Consider the following 18,925-nt stretch of genomic DNA (forward strand, 5'->3'; position numbering starts at 1 on the left):
TCTTGGAGCTAAATGTTGTTCTAAATGACCCATAAAGGAATGGGCACAAGTAGTGGGATCTGAGGTCTAATGAGCAAATGGAGAGTAGTGGAAGATGAGATCAGAGAGGTAAGGGGAAGAGATTTTGTGAGGACTTTGGACATTATCTGAATAAATTGAGAAGCCTTTGGAATATAACCTGATTAGTTTTTAAGTTACTATCCTGGTTTCTACAGGAAGAAGATTAGTAGGCTATTGCAGTAATTCAGGCAAGAAATGCTGGGGAACTGAAAGGTGGTAGTGAAGGTGGTACAGAGAAGTCTGCTTTGATTGTATGTCAGAAACAAAGCTGATAGGATTTTCTGAAGGGCTTGATGATCCTTTGAGAAAAATCAGGAGTCAAGAATCATCCCACAGTTTTTTGTCTGAGGAAGAATAGAATTGTCTTTTACCCAGATAAGGAAGACTGGAGAAGAGCATGTTTCATTTGGAGGAAGTACATTAAGAATTTTGGTTTTGAATAGTTGCCTTTGAAACTGAAGCTAGCTAGTGGTTAGATGAAATTGTGGAGAAAGAGGCCCAGATTGGAGATAACAGATTTGGAGTTGTTTATTATATAGTAGTCTAAATACAAATTTTCTCTTAACATTTGTCTTCCCTCTTTTAATGGAAGTTCAAATATCTACCAAAGTAGGGGAAACTAAAGAACTCCCATGTATTCATCACCCAGCTTCAGTAGTTATCAGCTTATGGCCAGTCTGATTTCACCTATTTTACCTCCCTTCCCCACTTATTTTGAAGCAAATATAGTTCTTTTAAGTAATGGGAGTAGATGATATCATCTACAGGGTGAATGTAATAGAGAAATTCAACATTTAGAGGTTAGAATGGTAAAGAGTTCAGCAAAGGGAACTGACACTACCTGGTATTTTCATGTTTTTATTATTTGATTTTTTGTAGACTCCCCTTACTGGCTCCAAGAGAACAGAAACTTCAGAAGTTTTATTCAGAGTTGCATTCCCAGTACAATTCTATGTGCCAGGCACATAGTAGAGGCTCCATAAAGAATAGTTCCAAATATAGATATAAAGTAAGGTAAAATTGGAAGAAGATTCAGAATAAAGGGAGGTAATTTGGGGGGTAGTGAAAATGCTGTGTGGAGAGCAAGAGGCAGGACAGTATCCTTTTTTAGTACCCAATCTTAGAAGTTACATAGCATTGCTTCTGCCATACTTTATTTTGGGGAGCAATTATGGGGCTGCCTAGGCTTAAAGAGAAGGAAAATAGACTAGAAATACTGATTGCAATCATTTTTGGAAAATATAGTCTACAGTTGCTGATTTTTAGATAAGTCAATTTAAAGTTAAATTTTAAATGTGGCATTACATTTAATTGAAATATCAACAGTGTTACTATTCATCAAAACCTAGTATGTGTCAGATGTGTTATATATTCTTTTCTAATGCTGTAAAGTAAATATTGTCATCCCCAATTTGCAGATTCAGGGAATTAGAACTCTAAGAAAGTAAATGGTTTGTCTAGGTTCAGATGCTTGAGAGCACAAGCCAAAGTCCATGCTTTTCTCAGTGCTTCATATTGCCTCTTAGCATTTGTAACCTGTAACAGTTGTTTTATAAAAGAATCAGTATGTTGGTTGGTTGGTTGTGGTGTATCCATCTTGACAAGATTTGGCCACAGTAACACCTTTTTTTTTTTTTTGGATGGTCCTGGGGATTGAACCCAGGGCCTTGTGCATGCGTGTCAAGCACTTTACAACTGAGCTATATCCCAGCCCCCACAGTAACATTTTTGAGGTTTCTTCTGGGTTATTAAAATGGGCTCTGAAATTTGGGACAGAAAGAACAAAGTGTTAATAATGGAAGATACTAGCACACAGCTTAGTTGATTTTGGTTGTACCTGGTGCTTTTCTGTATTTACCCTAAATGTGCGCATGGCTTGCTCCCTGGTTGAGGTTTCTGCTCAAATGCTACTGTTTCAGAAAAGCTTTTCCTACTAGCTTTGTTTAAAGAGCCCCTCCATCCCTCTGCTTCCTTATCCTGCTTATTTTTCTTCATAACCCTTCCCAACATCTTTCCTTTTTATTGTCAGGTTATTCCTTTCTTTACCTTTCTCCACTGAAATGTAAACTCTAAGAAAATGGAAAGTCTTGTTTTTCATTCACTGCTATATCCCCAATGTGTAGAACAGTGTGTAGCACTAAATAGTGGTTAAATGATACTATTAATTGAGCAGTTGAATGAACAGAGAGCTTGGGCTACTGGGTCTGTGCAGATTTGCATGATTGATTAGCTCATATTTACTTCAGGAAATAAATAGACTTTGACATTGCTTTCTCTTTTGCTTATGTCCTAGTAAATACTAAACTGAAAGGAATCTCTACCCACTGCTGCAATCAATCCAGATGCCTTCTTCAACTGCACCAGGCCAAGAAGATGACCAAGAGGCCTGCATTTTAAGGTTTTCTGACCTGGATTTAAAAGATAAAAGTCTTATTAATTCCAGCAATACGCTCAAAGCAGAGTTAGATGGCAGTACAAAGAAGAAATACTCATTTTCAAAGAAAAAGGTAAAATTGCTATCAATGTTTTCTGATCATGTGTATATAGTAATGCTGGTGCCTCTAAAATAGCTTCTTGAGGTTGCCCTCCAGCTCTAGAATGGTCTGGTCAGGGGCCTTAATTAGTGGTGTTAATTCAGCACCAGGCAAAGGAGATCATAGGCATAGGATGGCTCAGGAACAGTCATGGTATAGTATTTGAAGAGTATATCCTAGACAAATGTTTGGATTTCTTTCCTCACCAAGGATCATGAGAGGAATCTCAAGCACCCAGGACATGTAATCTTAAGGAGAACATATAGGTTAGGGCATTTGTCATCTAGTGAGGTTAGCATCTCAGGAATGTTTTATTGAACAGATAAAATAGTGAATGGGGTAAGATTTCTGAACTGGTCCAGCTGGCTGGGCTCCCATTGGTTTGGAGAAAAGACAAAGCATCCCAAAATGCTGCACATTTACTGTTTACAGCTGGGACTTGGCTGTAATAAAGGTTGTGCTGATGCTCCTCTTCTGTGCCATTTATCCTTGGTTTTAGAAACCATTCATTGACTGAAACTCCCTCCTCTTAACAGCAGAGAACCTGGGGCTCATGGGAAGGAAAGTGACCTGATTGAGGACATATAATTAAGATTTAGTTTCCGTAGCTTCAATTTTTTGTCCTGTCTTGGAGAGGCATCTTTCTGACTCTAACAATGAAGAGTAGATATCTCAGCTTATTCCACCCTCCACACTCATCTCATATAGATTCCCTTGAAAATGAAACTCAAACAGTACAGTAAAATGTTTAAACAACATTATTTTGCAATAATTTCAAACTTGTGGAAAAATTATAACCCACATATTCCCTGTGTCCAGAAGTTCCATTCACATTTCACTAATTGTCCTAAAAACAACCGTAATAGATACACTATAGGGTTACATAATACCTTTAGTTGTCACGTCTCTTTAGTCTTCTTTAAACTGGACCATTTTCTCAGTTTTTCCCTTAAACCATGACCATAACACTTCTGAAAACTACAAAGGAGTTATTTCTTATAGTGTCTCTTGGTTTGATTTTGACTCATGTTTCCTTGTGTTTAGATTTAGTCTAAACTTTCATTAGAAGACTATGCTGGAAGAAATGTTGTATTCATCTTGTTGCATTCTTTCAGGTGATTTATTATGTCATTTAATCCTATTACTAGCAATGTTAACTTTGGTTACTTGATAAGGAAATGTTTGCCAGGTTTTTCCACTATAAAATTACTATTTTTTTCCTTATTAATCAGTATTTTGGAAGGAAGTATACTGACCTTTTCTTTTTGTCTGTCATGAAAGATTAACACAGTTTCATGCTACCCCATCCTACTGTTTCAGTGCTAAACAGTTCAGGTTCAACTTTGCATAGGTTGAGGAAGGTCCAACAGTAATATTCTTTATCTATAATGTTGTCTGCAGAATGCCCTTTAGGATGGATAAGACATGAAATAAAAGGAAGTTAGCCTTTTTTTTTTCTTTTTATTTGCACCACCACTAAAAATATTGACAATAAAAAATTAAACAGTAATAAAATTCAGTAAAGCCACTTACATGCTATATTGATTAGAATATGAATGTTGTAATTTTTATGAAAGTCACTATCGGAATTTAAAATTTCATGCCTTTTGAGTCCCCTTTTTTTGTAGATATCTATCATAAGTAGATAGACTATTAAAAATGTGTAGAAGAATGTATGCATGGAGTGTTCATTTGACATTGTTTATAGTTGGAAATATTGTAAATAATCCAAATATCCTTCAGTTGGTAATTGATTAAGAATTTTTAAAATTTTTTAAATATTTTTATAAAAGCCAAATAATTTTTATTAAAACAACATGGTTGGGGCCCAAGTTGTGGCTCAGTGAGGCACTGGGTTAAATCCCTGGCACCACATTAAAAATAAAAACAAATAAAATAAAGGTATTGTGTCCATATATAACTAAAAAATATATTTTTTAAAATGGTTATTTTCCAAGAAACAAGTCAAAATATTTTGGTACGTTCCTTTTCAGTCTTTTTCAATGTACTTTTAAATGTTATTGAGATTACATTATATCAGCAATTTCTGTCCAATTTTTTCACTTAACATTGTGTCATAAGTATATTTTTCATGGAACTTAAAACTGCTTAATATTCCACAGTAAGTGTACTCCATAATTTACTTCAAAAATAACTTCTAGTGATACTTGCAGCATTTTACTTATATTTGCCAAAAATTCTGGGTTTTTTTCCTTAAGAATAGCCCCTAAAAGGGCTTAAAGCATATGAATACTGTTGAAATTCTTGACATTTACTGTTAAATAGGTATCTCAGAAATAGAGTATATCAGTAGTATATTTTATCTATTGGTAGTATACTTTAAAATCCACTTCATTTTACCTGTAACAGAATTAAACATATTTTAGAAAGTCATAGAAAGATAATAAATAAAACTATGTAATATGTCAGATGTTAAGTGTTATGGGGAAAAAAATTAAAGAAGTTTAAGAGGATTTTGGTTTGCTCTTTTATGTAGGATGGTCGAGAAAAGGCCTCAATAGTTGACATTTGAAGAAGAGCAAATGAGCAAGCACTCATATATTTGGAGGAAGAGCATCTCAGGCAAAGGCCATGGGGCAGAAGCCTGCATAATATGTTCAAGCCAAAGCCAGAATGTTAGAACAGTAGGAGATTAGGTGTGAGCTGCAGGAGGAGCTGTGGGAGCTGCCACATAAGGAATGCATGCCTGTAATCATGGGAGGCTGAGGCAGGAGGATCACAAATTCAAGATCAATGTGAACAACTTAGTGAGACCCTATCTCAGAATAAAAAACAAAAAGGACTAGGGATGTAGCTCCATGGTAGAGCACCCCTGGATTCAATCCTCTGTACAGCAAACAAAAAATAATATGGAGCCATGTTTCTAGGGACTGGTAATACATTGTAAGGACTTTGCTAGAGAGTATGAAGAGAGCCATTGGAGGTTTTGAGGATAGGAATGACATTATGATTTAATATTTTTGTTTGTTTCTGTTATCCTTTTCAGTACTAGAGCGTTGTATGTGCTAGGCAGACTATCTATACTCCTACCCCTTTTTCTAATACTTTGAGATAGGGTCTCACTAAGTTGCCCAGATTGGCCTGGAAGTTTCTAGCCTCCTGAGTAACATGTTCCACTGCACCCAGCCTGATATAAGTTTTAAGGCAAATTATTTATTTCTGTATTTGCAGTGATGGGAATTTAACCCATTTGCACATGCTAGGAGGCAAAGGCTTTTCCACTGAACTACATCCCCAGCACTCATATAAGTTTTAAAGAGTCATTTTGGTTGAATGGAAAAGAAATCATGGGAATAAGTATGGAAAGGGGAAGACTAGGAGACTATTGTAATAATCCAGGGAAGATAGGATGATAGAAAAGCTTAAATGAATAGAATAGTATCCAAGGGAGGTGGGAGAAGTGGTTAGATCCTAGATATTATTTTGGAAGAGTTGATGGATTGGATGTAGGATGTAGGAGTTGAGGATGTTCCATTAATGTTTTTGGGTTTTTAATATATTCATCAGAGTGGGCTAGAACCTTTGTTTGCCTATCATAGATATTTATATCTGGCATGTCAAGTTTTTCCTCACTGCTTTTGTCAGGAATTTCCTCATTTATTAATTATGAAGGCCTAGACTGCAGTAACAAATAGACCCAAATCTGGATAGTGGATTCAGCCCATTAGAAGGAGTTTGTGCTTGGGGGTGGAAGAATTCTCATTAACACACAAGTTTTTGGGGACCCAGGCTGATTTTATCTCTGCAGTCCTTAACACATAGTTTCCAGGGATTCCATCCCAGTAAAACAGAAGAGGAAGAGGGAATGGAGGATCACACAAAAGATTTTTTTTGGACACAACACAATGCCTTTATTTTTATGTGGTGCTGAGGATTGAACCTGGGTCCCGCCCGTGCTAGGTGAGCACTCTGCTACTGAGCCACAATCCCAGCCCATCACACACACAAAAGATTTTTATGGACCTGGATGTCACTTTCATTCACATTCCATTAGAGAAAACTTAGTTATACAGCCAAGCCTGATTGTTTGCCCTATAAGAAAAGAAAGTGGATTTTGTTAGGCAATAAGAGTTCTTTGTTATTTTAGATCTATCTTGTCAAGTTCCTAAAGGACAATTGTTTGACTATAATTGGTTATAAACCTGGTGTGACTATAATTGCATTAAATACATGATTAAAGAATTGATATCTTGATCAGGCATGGTGGTGCATAACTGTAATCCCAGCAGTGGGGGTGGCTGAGGCAGGAGGATCACAAGTTCAAAGTCAGGCTCAACAACTTAGCAAGGCCCTAAGCAACTTAGCAAGATTTTGTCTCAAAATAAAAAAGGGCTGGGCATGTGGCCCAGTGTTTAAGCACCCCTGGTTTCAATCCCTAATACCTAAAAAAAAAAAAAAAAAAAAAAAAAGAATTGACATCATTATAATACTTAATCTTTTCATTTACATAAGATTTTAGTGGCTTACAAAGAAGAAAGAGCATCCTAGACACTACAATTAGCAGAAGCAAAGCTATAAAGGCAGGAATATTTTAAGTCATATTAAAGGATTAATAGATAGGTTCAGTTGAACTAGGAATATTATAAGAGAAAGATTAGACTAAAAACAGAATGGGGAAAAACATTGCAAAGAAATGCCACTGTCTACCTTCTATACCAGGCAAGGGCATAAATCGAATTACATTGTTTAACATTTGTGTGATTCTTTATGACTTACTTTGTCTAGATGAAAACTCAGCACCTGAAGGTTGATTATCAAAAGATTTGTATCTCTTCTTAAAGATACAGTGAACATTAGAGCCAGTATTTATAAATAATTGGAAAAAAAACAGAAATTTCTATCTTTAGAATATGGAGAAATAGTAGGAAGTAGGAAGATCATAAAGGTGTCCACTAAAATAGGCTCTGAAATTTATAAAGTAATTCTGGAAAATAAGAGATTAGCATAGCACATCCCACCTACAGGGAATAACATGGGCAAGGACAGGAAAATGAAAACAGCAAGGTGCCCCGATTTGTTCATGTGGCAGATACATGTGGTGGAGGAAGAGCAAAAGAGAGGTTGGGGGAGAGAGCTCAACTGTGGAAGGCCAGGAGGTGATGCTACGTTTTCCCATTCTGACTTTAGTGTATGGGCTGCTGCATGCAACACAAGGCCAAACTAAAGTATATATTCATTCCAGTGTGACTTAGATTTTGCATCCTGAGAATAAATTTATGGTGCTGGGGACTATTTAAGCTCCATAATGTAAAGCACCTGGTTTTAATTTCTCTATTAGTCTCTTCTGAAGCTTACTAATAAGAGAATTATTACTGTCTCAGGAAATTTGTCCATAGGATAGTGGGACGTAAAATTAGAAACGCCTGTGGATAAACAAAATAAAAGATTTCATTAAAATTTTTATTACCTATAAACTTAAGGTTATTTAATAGTGATTATTTGAAATGTAATTGCAGGCCTTTGCCCTTTTCGTCAAAACCAAACAAGTTCCTGCACCTTCTTATGAATGTAAAGAAAAATGGTGGAAATGCTGTCAGCAGCTATTCATGAACCAGACCAGTATCCATAGACATGTGGCAACACAACATGCTGATGAAATTTATCACCAGACTGCTTTTATTTTAAAGCAACTTGCTGCAACATTGAGTACCTCAAAGAGTGTCACATCTGCAAACAAAAAGAACCCACTAAAAGAGTATCAGAGTCATAGTCACGAGGTGTCTGCTTGGCTGCCTGACACAAGCTGCTTTAGCCCTGATGAACTGAAAAGGTAAGATTTCCATTTGGTATTTTGGTTTTGACTTAAAAATACTCTTCCAGCCACAGTGAGATACTACAACCCTCCCACTTGTGGGAGGTAGTCACGTCATGTGACCAGAGTTTTTCCCCTCCTGATAAGTTGAGGCACTATCAGTCACCCCACCCCCATATAATGATCTGGTTACTCTTAAGTAGCTGAAGACAGTAGCCCCGATCTTGAGGGTAGAAATAATGCAACCAAATGTGTCTTCATGCGTAGGCGTGACTTCCTGCAGCTCTATGGGTGGAGCTATGCTCACCTGTTCCTTTGTGATATTACCCTTTGCTCTGTTTGGGATAGAATGTTCCATGGAAACGCCCTTTGTGTGTCCCCTTCTGTTACTCTGCCCTTGGGTGTGGCCTTCCTAGATGTCAGTCAACCTGCTGACAGCAGACATCATGAAGCTAGACTCAGCCCTTTGAAACCTGACCCCTTGCCTCATTTAAATGGCTTCTCCTCAATAAAAGGAATCAGCACATGCTGGCTCGCTCTCTCTTTCTGCAGACCCTTAAGGTCAGAGGAGCCGCCACAGCACCCCCAAAGAAAAAGGTATTTCTGTCTCTTGTGTGGTTTTTTTGCACAGCCCAGTTCCCCTGGAGTAATCCCTGAGTGTTTTTGTCGTGAGCAACACAACACCCACTAAACTGGCTAAAATGAGAATGACCAATTTCAACAAATATGGATGGGAATGTAGAAAAGCTGGAACACCCAGTTGTTGCTGGTGGGAATGTGAAATGAATGATACAACCACTCTGGAAAAGTGTTCAGCATATTCTTTTTTTTTTTCCCCTCCTAATAGTTGACCTTTTTTTTCCCCATTTCTTTTAGTACCTTCAATTTATTTCTTTGTGGATCAAAACCAGTGCCTCACACATGCTCACACATGTCAAACCCAGTGCCTCACACATGCTAGGCAAGCACTCTTCCACTGAATCACAACCCCAACCCTCAGTAGATTTTATTTTTTTTTTAAAGTTAAGCATCTTGCCTATGACTTAGTCCTGAGTATATTTCAAACAGAAATAAAAACATGTCCACAAAAAGCTTTGAACAAGAATTTTCATAGTTTTATTCATAACAACAACAAAAACTGGAAATAACTACAACTGTCTATCAGTAGGAGAACAATATAAACTGGTATAATCATAAAAATATTACACAGGAGCAAGCTGTGGACTATTGATATGAAGGGCTATGTATGGGTAAACTACAAAATCCTTATGCTGAGAGACCAAAACCAGAGTACTTATTTTCTGGTTTCAGAAACAAATTTATGATGATAGAAAAGTTGCCTGTAGTGGAAGATTTGACTTGCAATATATGCAAGAGGGTTTTTTGAGATGTTGAGAATGTTATGTTTTGATAGGGGTGTGGGTTACAAAGGTATACCCCTCTGTCAAAATTGATCAGATTATACACTTATGGTCTGTGTATTTTACTTGTAAATTTTGCTTATTATATCTTTGGGTTTTATTGTTTTTGTCAGTACTAGGGTTTGAACCCAGGACCTCCCTCCAAGAAAGCACTCATTCCCAGCCCTGTTTTGTTTTATTTTGAGACAGTGTGTCCTTCAGTTGCCCAAACTGGCCTTGAAATTATGATCCCCCTGCTTCAGCCTCTTGGGTCTTGGAATTGCAGATGTACATCATTATGCCTGGTGATTTAAATTTCTTTAAATAAATAAATGGAATAGGTAACAACTAACAACAACAAAAGGACTCTTATAAATTAGACCAAATGAGTCCATTTGTACACCCAGGCAAAACAAATCATTTATTGGAATTTATTGGGGAATGTATATCCCACCTAATGAGTTTTTTTTTTAAGTTGTATGTTTTAAACTGTGTATACTCTTCTCCAGTATCTTAGAGTGTGGGAAATGTGGTTGCACTTTTTGAGTGTTTACTGTTGACAGCATGAACTTGCTAAGGTATGAAAGTTTGTCCCATAGGGACAATAACCTCACAGGTAAGAGGATTGAAAAAAATGGAACTGAAACTTTTTTATTTGGTGAGAGATTCAAAACAGATATTGCTTTGTGTTAGAGGAGAAGCCAGAATGAACTCATATTTCCAACTTTCCTATAAATGGAGTTATTAATACCAGTCTCTCAGATATGACTATAAGGAGAGTTAAGTAAGCTAACTTTTTGTAAAGTAGGATGTTCAGTGCAGATACTGCCTTCTACAGAGAAAATACCAAAAGAAGTTGCTTTTTATTTCAGGAGAATAGTAGTAGAAGCAAACGGCAGACATGAGTTGCTCCATCTTCATCTTCTGCCTGATACACCAGCATCTCAAATGCTCTTTTCCTCTGATTTTCTTTTATAGTGGCCAGGGCAGTGAAGAAGGGGAGGTGCTACTTTATTACTGCTACTGTGACCTAGAGGATCCCCAATGGATCTGTGCCTGGCAGACAGCTCTGTGTCAGCACTTGCACCTCACAGGCAAGGTAACCCCTTCTCCACCTGCCCCTCTGCATTGGCCTCACCTTGCCTTGCAACTTTGGATTGCAGAGCCTATACTCTATAAAAAAAAGTTTGCTCTTGGGTTCTTAGAAGTTAGAGAAATCCTGCTGTACATTTTAGTAGAGCATTAAACAGCTATTAACCATGGTGTTTTGTAAGAATTAGAGCAGGAGTCAGCCAACTTTTCCTAAAGATAGTAAATATTTTAGGCTTTTACAAAAAAAAGGAAAAACTTCTCATTACTGTTGGATCTTGAAAGCAGCCGTAGACAATGCATAAAAAGTAGGTCTGGTTGTGTTCTGATAAAACTATATTTAAAAGCAGGGATAATTTGCTGACTTCTGGGATGGGGGATGTTCATGGTATATGAACTCCCGAACCCTTTTATAGACCATACATACAGGTGTGATTCTAAGATGCTTCTTAATTTTCCTGGAATATGCCAGGGTCTTTTGCCATCTCAGGGTATTGATGCTTGCTTTTACCTTTCCCTCTAGAATGTCCTAACATCTTCCCCTACATCTCCACATGGTTTGTGCCTCCCTTCAGATCTCTGTTTCAATGTTGTCTTCTCAGAACTGTAATCAGAGGAGTCCTTACCGCGCTCCTATCCCTTTTTGCTATTCAAAGAATTTAGTATGCCTGAGAGTATATTCTGTCTTCCTTAGAAAATATAAGCTTCATGAAGTTAGGAATGTTGTTCTAATTGTTGTACTTTCAGTGCTAGAGCAGGACACTCTGCATGTATTTGGAGAAAGTCCAATAAAAAAATTGAATGAATGTTCATAACAAAACCATAGTATATATGTAAAGATGAGAGGTAATATATATATATAAATACTAATAATGATCATGACTGCATGACAGGACAGATGGTTTTTATTTTTCTGTAATGTTCTCTGTGATTCATAATATGCATATCTCTCTCTCTCTGTTATATAATATCCAAACTTTAAATCAAAAGAAGTGAACTAGGTTTCCTCTGAGACCCCATCCAGTTATGACACTGTCTAAGCAGCTAATTTTTTCTAAGTTTTAGATTCCTAAGGTATTAAGTTTCCTAAGGTAAGAACCAGTTATTGCTATTTTCTACACCCATGTTTTCTAACATGCCGGGATTTCATTTACTTCATTCAGTTCATCACCAAGTCCTATTATTTCTACCTCTGAAATAGCCTTTGACTCCATTCATTTCTCTTTCACTTCCACCACCTTAGACCAAGCCACTAGCCTCTCTTACCTAGTCCTTGCAGTAGCTTCCAAATTAGTCTCAAGTCCTCCATCCTTATCCACCATTTAATCCATTCTCTACACAACAGCTAGAATAGTCTTAGAAGGTAAATAAAATCATATTAGTCCCTCAGTATCTTTCAGTTGCTGTCTAGTACAAGTGCAGTAAAACCCATGTCCTTCACATGCCCTGGGTTCCTGCATGATTGGGCACTTCCTATCATTTTCACTTAACTTTTTTTTTTTCATTACTGGTAATTGAATCTATGGGTGCTTTACCAGTTTCACTAAGTTGCTGAGGCTGGCTTTGAACTTGTGATCTTCCTACATCAGCCTCCCAAGTAACTTGAGATTACAGGTGTGCACCACTGAACTCAGCTTCTTTTCCACATATCTGATACCATTCTTCACTCTTGATACTCCAGCAACACGGTCTGTGAGTTTCTTGGAACATACCAAGCTTTTTCCTATCTTGGGCCTTTTTGCAAAGGAACTCTCCCAGACCTACTCGGTTCCTCCAGGCTAATTTTTACTCAAACTTCATGAAATCTCCCCGGAGACCTTTCCTGACTAAATTCATTTTTCCCAGTATACTCTCTTATGCATCTTTTCATTTCTCCCTGCCTCCCTCCCCCCCTTCCCCCCTCCGCCTCCCTCCCCCCCTTCCCCCCCTCCCTCTCTCCCTCTCTCCCTCCCCCCCCCCTCTCTCTCTCTCTCTCTCCCCCCCCTCTCTCTTTCTCTCTCTCTCTCTCTCTCTCTCTCTCTCTCTCTCTCTCTCTCTCTCTCTCGTATTCTTAATCACTGAGCCACATCCCCAGCGCCCCCAATTTCTTTTGTTGTTGTTAATATTTTATTTAGAGACTGAGTTGCTTAGGGCCTCACTAAGTTGCTGAGGCTGGCTTTGAACTCGCGATCCTCCTTGTAGCATCTTATTGTTACTTTCTTCTCACTTGTCCGTTTATAACTCAATATCTTCATATCTATAACCTTCCTTGGTCTGCAAGCTCCAAGAGGGGAAGGATTATTTTTTTTCAACCACTCTGTTCTTTCTTCCTATCACAATTTCTGATGCGTAGTAAAAAAATTCGTAGATATTGTGGAATGAACGTATACACCATATCTATTCAGAGAACATCTTGAAAGTTGGGTACTCTCACAGAATGTGCAGTATATGAAATCAGTCTCTTCTCTTGGTGTAGAGGCATACTTTTATTCTCTGTCCAACCTAATAGTAATCTAGCAGTGAGGGATCCTCTACACAAGGTGGCACCATCTTCCTGTATCTCAGGTCCAAATTCTTATGCTTCAAGGATACATGCCCAGTTTAGTGAGAGTTCTGTTTTGGTAGATTTGGCAGAATATTGATTAGAACTTAAGGAAAGAAAACCTGACAATTTTAGGATTGAGGAAAGAAGCTTCTGCCTTTATCATTGTACATCCCATATGGATTAAGAAATTTGAGGAGGTACATTGGATACTTTGCAAAGGACAAGTTTTAAAGCCAGTAAGTTCTGGTTCTGAATCCCAGATCTCCCACCCCCCAGTTCTTCACAAGTTATTTGATTTTTCTGAACCTCTACTTCCTTTTCTGTAAAATGGGGATCATGAAATCTACCTTTCGATATAATGTAAAGCTCCTTCTCATAGTGGGTGCTTAATAACTAACTTCTTCTTATACTATAGGTATAAGGTCTATCTCAACAAGGAATTCCTTTGAAGGTTTTGTTGAAGAGTCCTAGAGATTGAAAGTCTAGCACCTGAGTTTAGAATTGCTCTGCTTTAATTATGTGGGGAGTAGATGTGCTTGCCATTTATTTGGGTTCTGAGATTAAAGTAAAATAGGAAAAGATCTGCTAGCCTATTCAAAGACAGCTATATAGAAGTATGTATTTTATCTTTTCTGTCTCAAACTATTCTGGAAATGCATTTCCTGATCTTACATTGGTTCAAATCTATTTTTCTGTGTAGTCCCCTGTAAATTGCTAGTAAATACAGTAACTGTCAGCAGAGATGGCATATGCTTCCTGCTTCACTCTTCCATGCTGTGTTAGTCAACTTTTTGTTGCTGTGACAAAACCTGAGAAAAAGAAGGAAAGATTTATTTTGGCTCATAGTTTCAGGTATTTCAGTCCATGATCAGCTGGCTTCATTGTTTGGGGCCTGGGGGTAGGCCACACATCCTGGCAGAAGGGCACAGTGGAGGAAAATTGCTTACCCTCATGGCAGCCAAGAAGCAGAGAGAGAATGAGAGGAAGAGGCTGGGGACAGATAATAGCCTTCCAGGGCATATCCCCAGTGACCCACTTCCTCCAACTAGCCCCTTCTCCAGTTCTCAAGTGCCGCAGTCTGGCTGGGCACAAAATAACCTAGCCACCATGAGGCACTTGTAGGTTCAAACAGGAACTCCTTTATTGCCTGAACTCTCTTCCACGCCACCCACACGGCCCTTCCAGGAACACCACACACCAACTGGAACTCCCTCCACTGGAACCTCACCAACCAACATGAACTCTCCAGGAATCCCCGGGAGAGCTCAATTGGAACTCTAGGGGAACTCCGGGAGTACTCAACTGGCGCCTGAGGCAGCAGGAGCCACCGGATTGCCGGACTGCAGGGGTCCATATACAACTGAATAGACAGCCTGTTTCAATCCAGCATCATCCAGTCACAGCAATTATACACAGCTTAACTTAATTATCATCATCTTAATGGCTCGCTGTCACCTCTCAACCACTCCTTATGGTAATATGCCAGGCACCATTCTGACTGGGCTGTGGCTCAACACTCAGTCACCTCCCAATAGTCCATTCAGTTATGAATCCATCAATGAATTAATCCTTTGATGAGATCAGAGCCCTCATGTCCAATCACTTTCCAAAAGCTCCACTTATATAACTACACTGCAAACCAGGCCTTCAACACATGAGCCTTTGAGGCACATTCCACATCCAAACCATAGCACATTCCCAGAATAAGCTGCCCTAGACTGCAGACTTTTTAAGAAATCTAGATGTAATCTAGAATTTTAATCATGGAACTATGGATAGCCACTACCAGTGCATTCGTTTGTATGATGAATCCCATTTTGTAGCCATGCCAAGACTTTGTAGTACTGAGACAACCAACTCTGCAAGGCCCCCAGAGAATGCTGGTGACCTATCCCTTTATCAATGAAATATTCCAAAGAGAATATAGCGAGCTTCTAAAGACCTGTTGCCTGGTCTTATTGAATCCACCATAAGCAAAATATTCAGTCATCCAAGCGGGAGGTTCCTGTTTACCCTCGTGCTGTACTATAGTGAAAGCCACTTGTGTGTGCTTGCTTTCTCATCTACCAAAAATGAGATACCCATTCATTTATTCAGCAGATATATATTGAATGTCCATTGTGTGGCAGGTACTATTCTAGGCTCTGGGGATACATTAGTAAACAAAGGAGACACACACTTGCCTTGGTACTTGGATTCCAATGGGTGGGTTTGCGATGGTGGCTTTCTCCCAACCATCCCCTAGCCATGCAGAGATGATACATGCATTCATTCCCTGCCCTCAGGTATTCTCTGTGCTTTAGGTTTGGAGTAATATCTCCTCAGATTTTTTTGTTTTGTTTTATTTTAATCATTTTTGGTGGTTTTTTTTTTGGGGGGGGGTGTACCAGGGATTCAATTCAGGGGCATTCCACCACTGAGCCACATCCCTAGCCCTATTTTGTATTTTATTAGAGACGGGTTCTTACTGAGTTGCTTAGTGCCTGGCTAAATTGCTGAGGCTGGCTTTGAACTCATGATCCTCCTGCCTCTGCCTCCCAAGCAGCTAGGATTACAGGCATGCACCACCATTTTTGGTATTCTTTTATTCTCTTTTTACCAACATGAAGAATTGAATAATGGAAATGCTTTTTAAATTAATTGTATTGGTTACATACATGTCAAAACTGCCCAAACTGCATACTTCAATTATAAAAAATAAAAAATATATTGAAGTTCAGAGAAGTCATTTAACTCTTTTAGAGCTACATGGCAAGTAAGTAGCAGAGCTAAATCTTGATCTGTTGACTCTATTTTACTTCCTGGGTTTAGGTTAAGCTCAGAATTCACTTGTTAGGCCATTGGATGATTGGAGCTCTACTGTAAATGGACATTCCAGGAGTTTTATTCACATTTTCTTATTCAGTATACATGATCTAAATACCTTGCCTCTTCTACAGGCTGTGCCATTTTATAGAAACATGGGTACCTTTGTTCAGTAATACTTCAGTGTCCACAGAAGCTCTCTGCGTATCCTGTTAAACTCATTGATATGCAAGATCATTTCATTCTATCCTGGAAGATTAACTAAGAACATTCTCTGATCCCTATTTTTCAACATCTTGTTTCTCAGATTCGAATTGCTACTGAAGGAATCAATGGGACAGTTGGAGGAAGCAAGTTGGCCACTAGACTCTATGTGGAAGCCATGCTTTCTTATCCATTATTTAAAGATTATCTTTGTAAGGAAGATTTTAAGGTAAGAAAAATTGAAAATGAAATGGATCTAGAGCTTTCTCCTTCTGTCTCAGTGTAGGTTATTGAAGAGGAGACCAATGTAGAGAAATAAACAGAGCCAGAAAAATTCTCTTTTCCCTTTAAGTTATAACACAGTGTAATAGAAAGAGAATTCCTATCTCCATTCTTCCATTGAGTCACCATGTTACCTTGAGCCCTCTTTACATCTCAGTCTCCCATTTTACACAATAAAGATGTTACTCTTACACAGTTTGACTCTAAAATGTGGATGTGTTCATTCATTTGTGGGACTACCTGTTTGAGCAGATCATTTTGATTTTACTGTGTTTTTAGTAAACCTAAAATTAAGATTGACACTTCACACCACATAGAAAAGTAGAGCAGTTTTTGAGTGATTTTATGCTGCATCACAATAGATAATAAGATGATGGGAAATGCCTTGGGAAGTGTTCATGCTAGTGACAATAGGAAAAGAAGTCATTGCTCCAGACTAGCAGCTGGGGTGTAATCACACATTGGGAATTGCTCAGGGGTTCTTCAGTTTTATAGTTAAATGCCCATACCCATAGAAACATAACATTCCTGCACATGAGAGATATGCAATAACTATTTATTAATAGTTTGAATTATCTGGAACATTCTGGGCCCTAAATCTACGCCCATTGTAGTTTCTTAATTTGAGGTTTTAATTTGAGGTTTCTTAAGACTTCAACAAACCATAATGTTTACATTTAGTGCTTAGACCTGGTGATGATATAGGAAGACTGTATTCTTTTTTGTTTCCCTTTGTGTAGATCAGCAGAGGAGGAGCTCACTGTTTTCCAGAATTGCGTGTTGGTGTATATGAAGAAATTGTGCCCATGGGGATCAGCCCCAATAAGATCTCCTACAAGAAGCCTGGTATGCTTATTTTTAAAAGAAGAGTTTTACTTTTTGTCCTAGGGGCAAAATTTAATAGGAAAATTAGACACTCATCAGCAAGAGTCTTGATGAATATTCTCTTTAAAACAGCTCTGAGTTAGCTCACAACCTGGGTCTTCTCTGTGGTGCTTATGGAACACACCCCTTAGAATTACTTGTTATTATTTTTAGCCATGAAGTTGTTTTTTTATTTTCAAAGACAGCAATTTGTGAAGAGTGTAATTACTTGTAAATAGTTCACCAGCAGAATAGAGCATGCACTTTTTGCCACAGAAACCAAGTGGCTTTCAATACCAAAGCAGTCTATAATGCTTTAGAATGTTCCTTTCTCCCTTCCCTTTGTCCTATGGATGATTGAAAGATACTTATTTTGTGGGATTTTAAAATTTATTTTATTTTACTTGTTATGAAAATTTCTAGACATTAAAGAGTAGAGAAAATAGTATAGCAAACTTCCGTGTGCTATCACACAGCTTTGGCAATTACTAATCCATGGCCAGCTTCTCTCTATACCCAGCCCCCTCCCATCCTTTGAAGGATCATTTTGAAGGAAATACCAATGCCATGTCATTTCAATCATAAAAGACAAAGTTTGAAAGAAAAAAAAAAAGTAATACTATTGTGACACCTAAAACATTTTAATGGTAATATCTTAATATTTCAAATACCTAATTAGTTCCCAGTGTATTGTTATTTGTTACATTTCTGTTAAGAATCAGATGAGACCCATTCATTGTGATTTCATCAATGTGCCTCTATAAGTGTCTTTAAATCTATAAATTCATCTCCATCTTTTTTTCCCACCTTACCATTTAGTTTTTGAAGGAACTAGGTCATTTGGCCTATAGAGTTTCTCATCCAGATAATTTTAATTGCATCCCCATGGAATTTTCCTCTGTTTCCAGTATTTCCTACAAATTGGTAATTAGATTTAGAATGGTGCTAATAGAATTATGCAAGCCACACAATATAATTTTTAATTTTGTGGTAGCCGCATGTAAAAAGTTGAAATTAATTTAATGTTTATTGTATTACTGTGCTATATTCAAAACATTGATTTCAACTTCAGTTGGTTTTTTTTGTTTGTTTGTTTTAATATTTTTTTAGTTGTAGGTGGACATACAATATCTTTATTTATTTTTATGTGGTGCTGAGGATCGAACCCAGTGCCTCACAAGCCAGGCAAGCGCTTTACCACTGAGCTACAGTCCCAGCCCCAGTTTTTTGTTTTTAATCCAAGTCCTTGAAGTTCAGTATGTATGTCACACTTATTAGCACTCCTCAAACCACATTTCAAGTGCATGTCAGCTACAGGTACAGTGGCTACCATGTTAAGTCAGGACCAGATACGATCAGATTGAGTTTCTTACTTTTTTCCTTTCTTTTC

The 18,925-nt window shown here is 37.9% G+C and overlaps 1 protein-coding gene across 4 annotated transcripts in view; it reads left to right on the forward strand.

Moving 5' to 3' along the window:
- The window catches only part of Tstd2 (thiosulfate sulfurtransferase like domain containing 2), a 30,799-nt gene that overhangs the window by 1,673 nt on the left and 10,201 nt on the right, over nt 1-18,925 (forward strand). For 3 of the 4 annotated variants that reach the window (XM_077108820.1, XM_077108819.1, XM_077108821.1), the window contains exons 2-6: nt 2,354-2,567; nt 8,072-8,385; nt 10,746-10,866; nt 16,493-16,618; nt 17,412-17,517. In XM_077108820.1, coding sequence (XP_076964935.1) covers nt 2,403-2,567; nt 8,072-8,385; nt 10,746-10,866; nt 16,493-16,618; nt 17,412-17,517 — 832 coding nt within the window. In that variant the 5' untranslated portion in view covers nt 2,354-2,402. Of the gene's footprint in view, nt 1-2,353; nt 2,568-3,638; nt 3,710-8,071; nt 8,386-10,745; nt 10,867-16,492; nt 16,619-17,411; nt 17,518-18,925 lie in introns of those variants that run through there. The other variant, XM_077108822.1, reaches the window with a different exon arrangement.

This window comes from Callospermophilus lateralis, chromosome 2 (assembly GCF_048772815.1).
Source record: "Callospermophilus lateralis isolate mCalLat2 chromosome 2, mCalLat2.hap1, whole genome shotgun sequence".
Taxonomy (NCBI): domain Eukaryota; kingdom Metazoa; phylum Chordata; class Mammalia; order Rodentia; family Sciuridae; genus Callospermophilus; species Callospermophilus lateralis.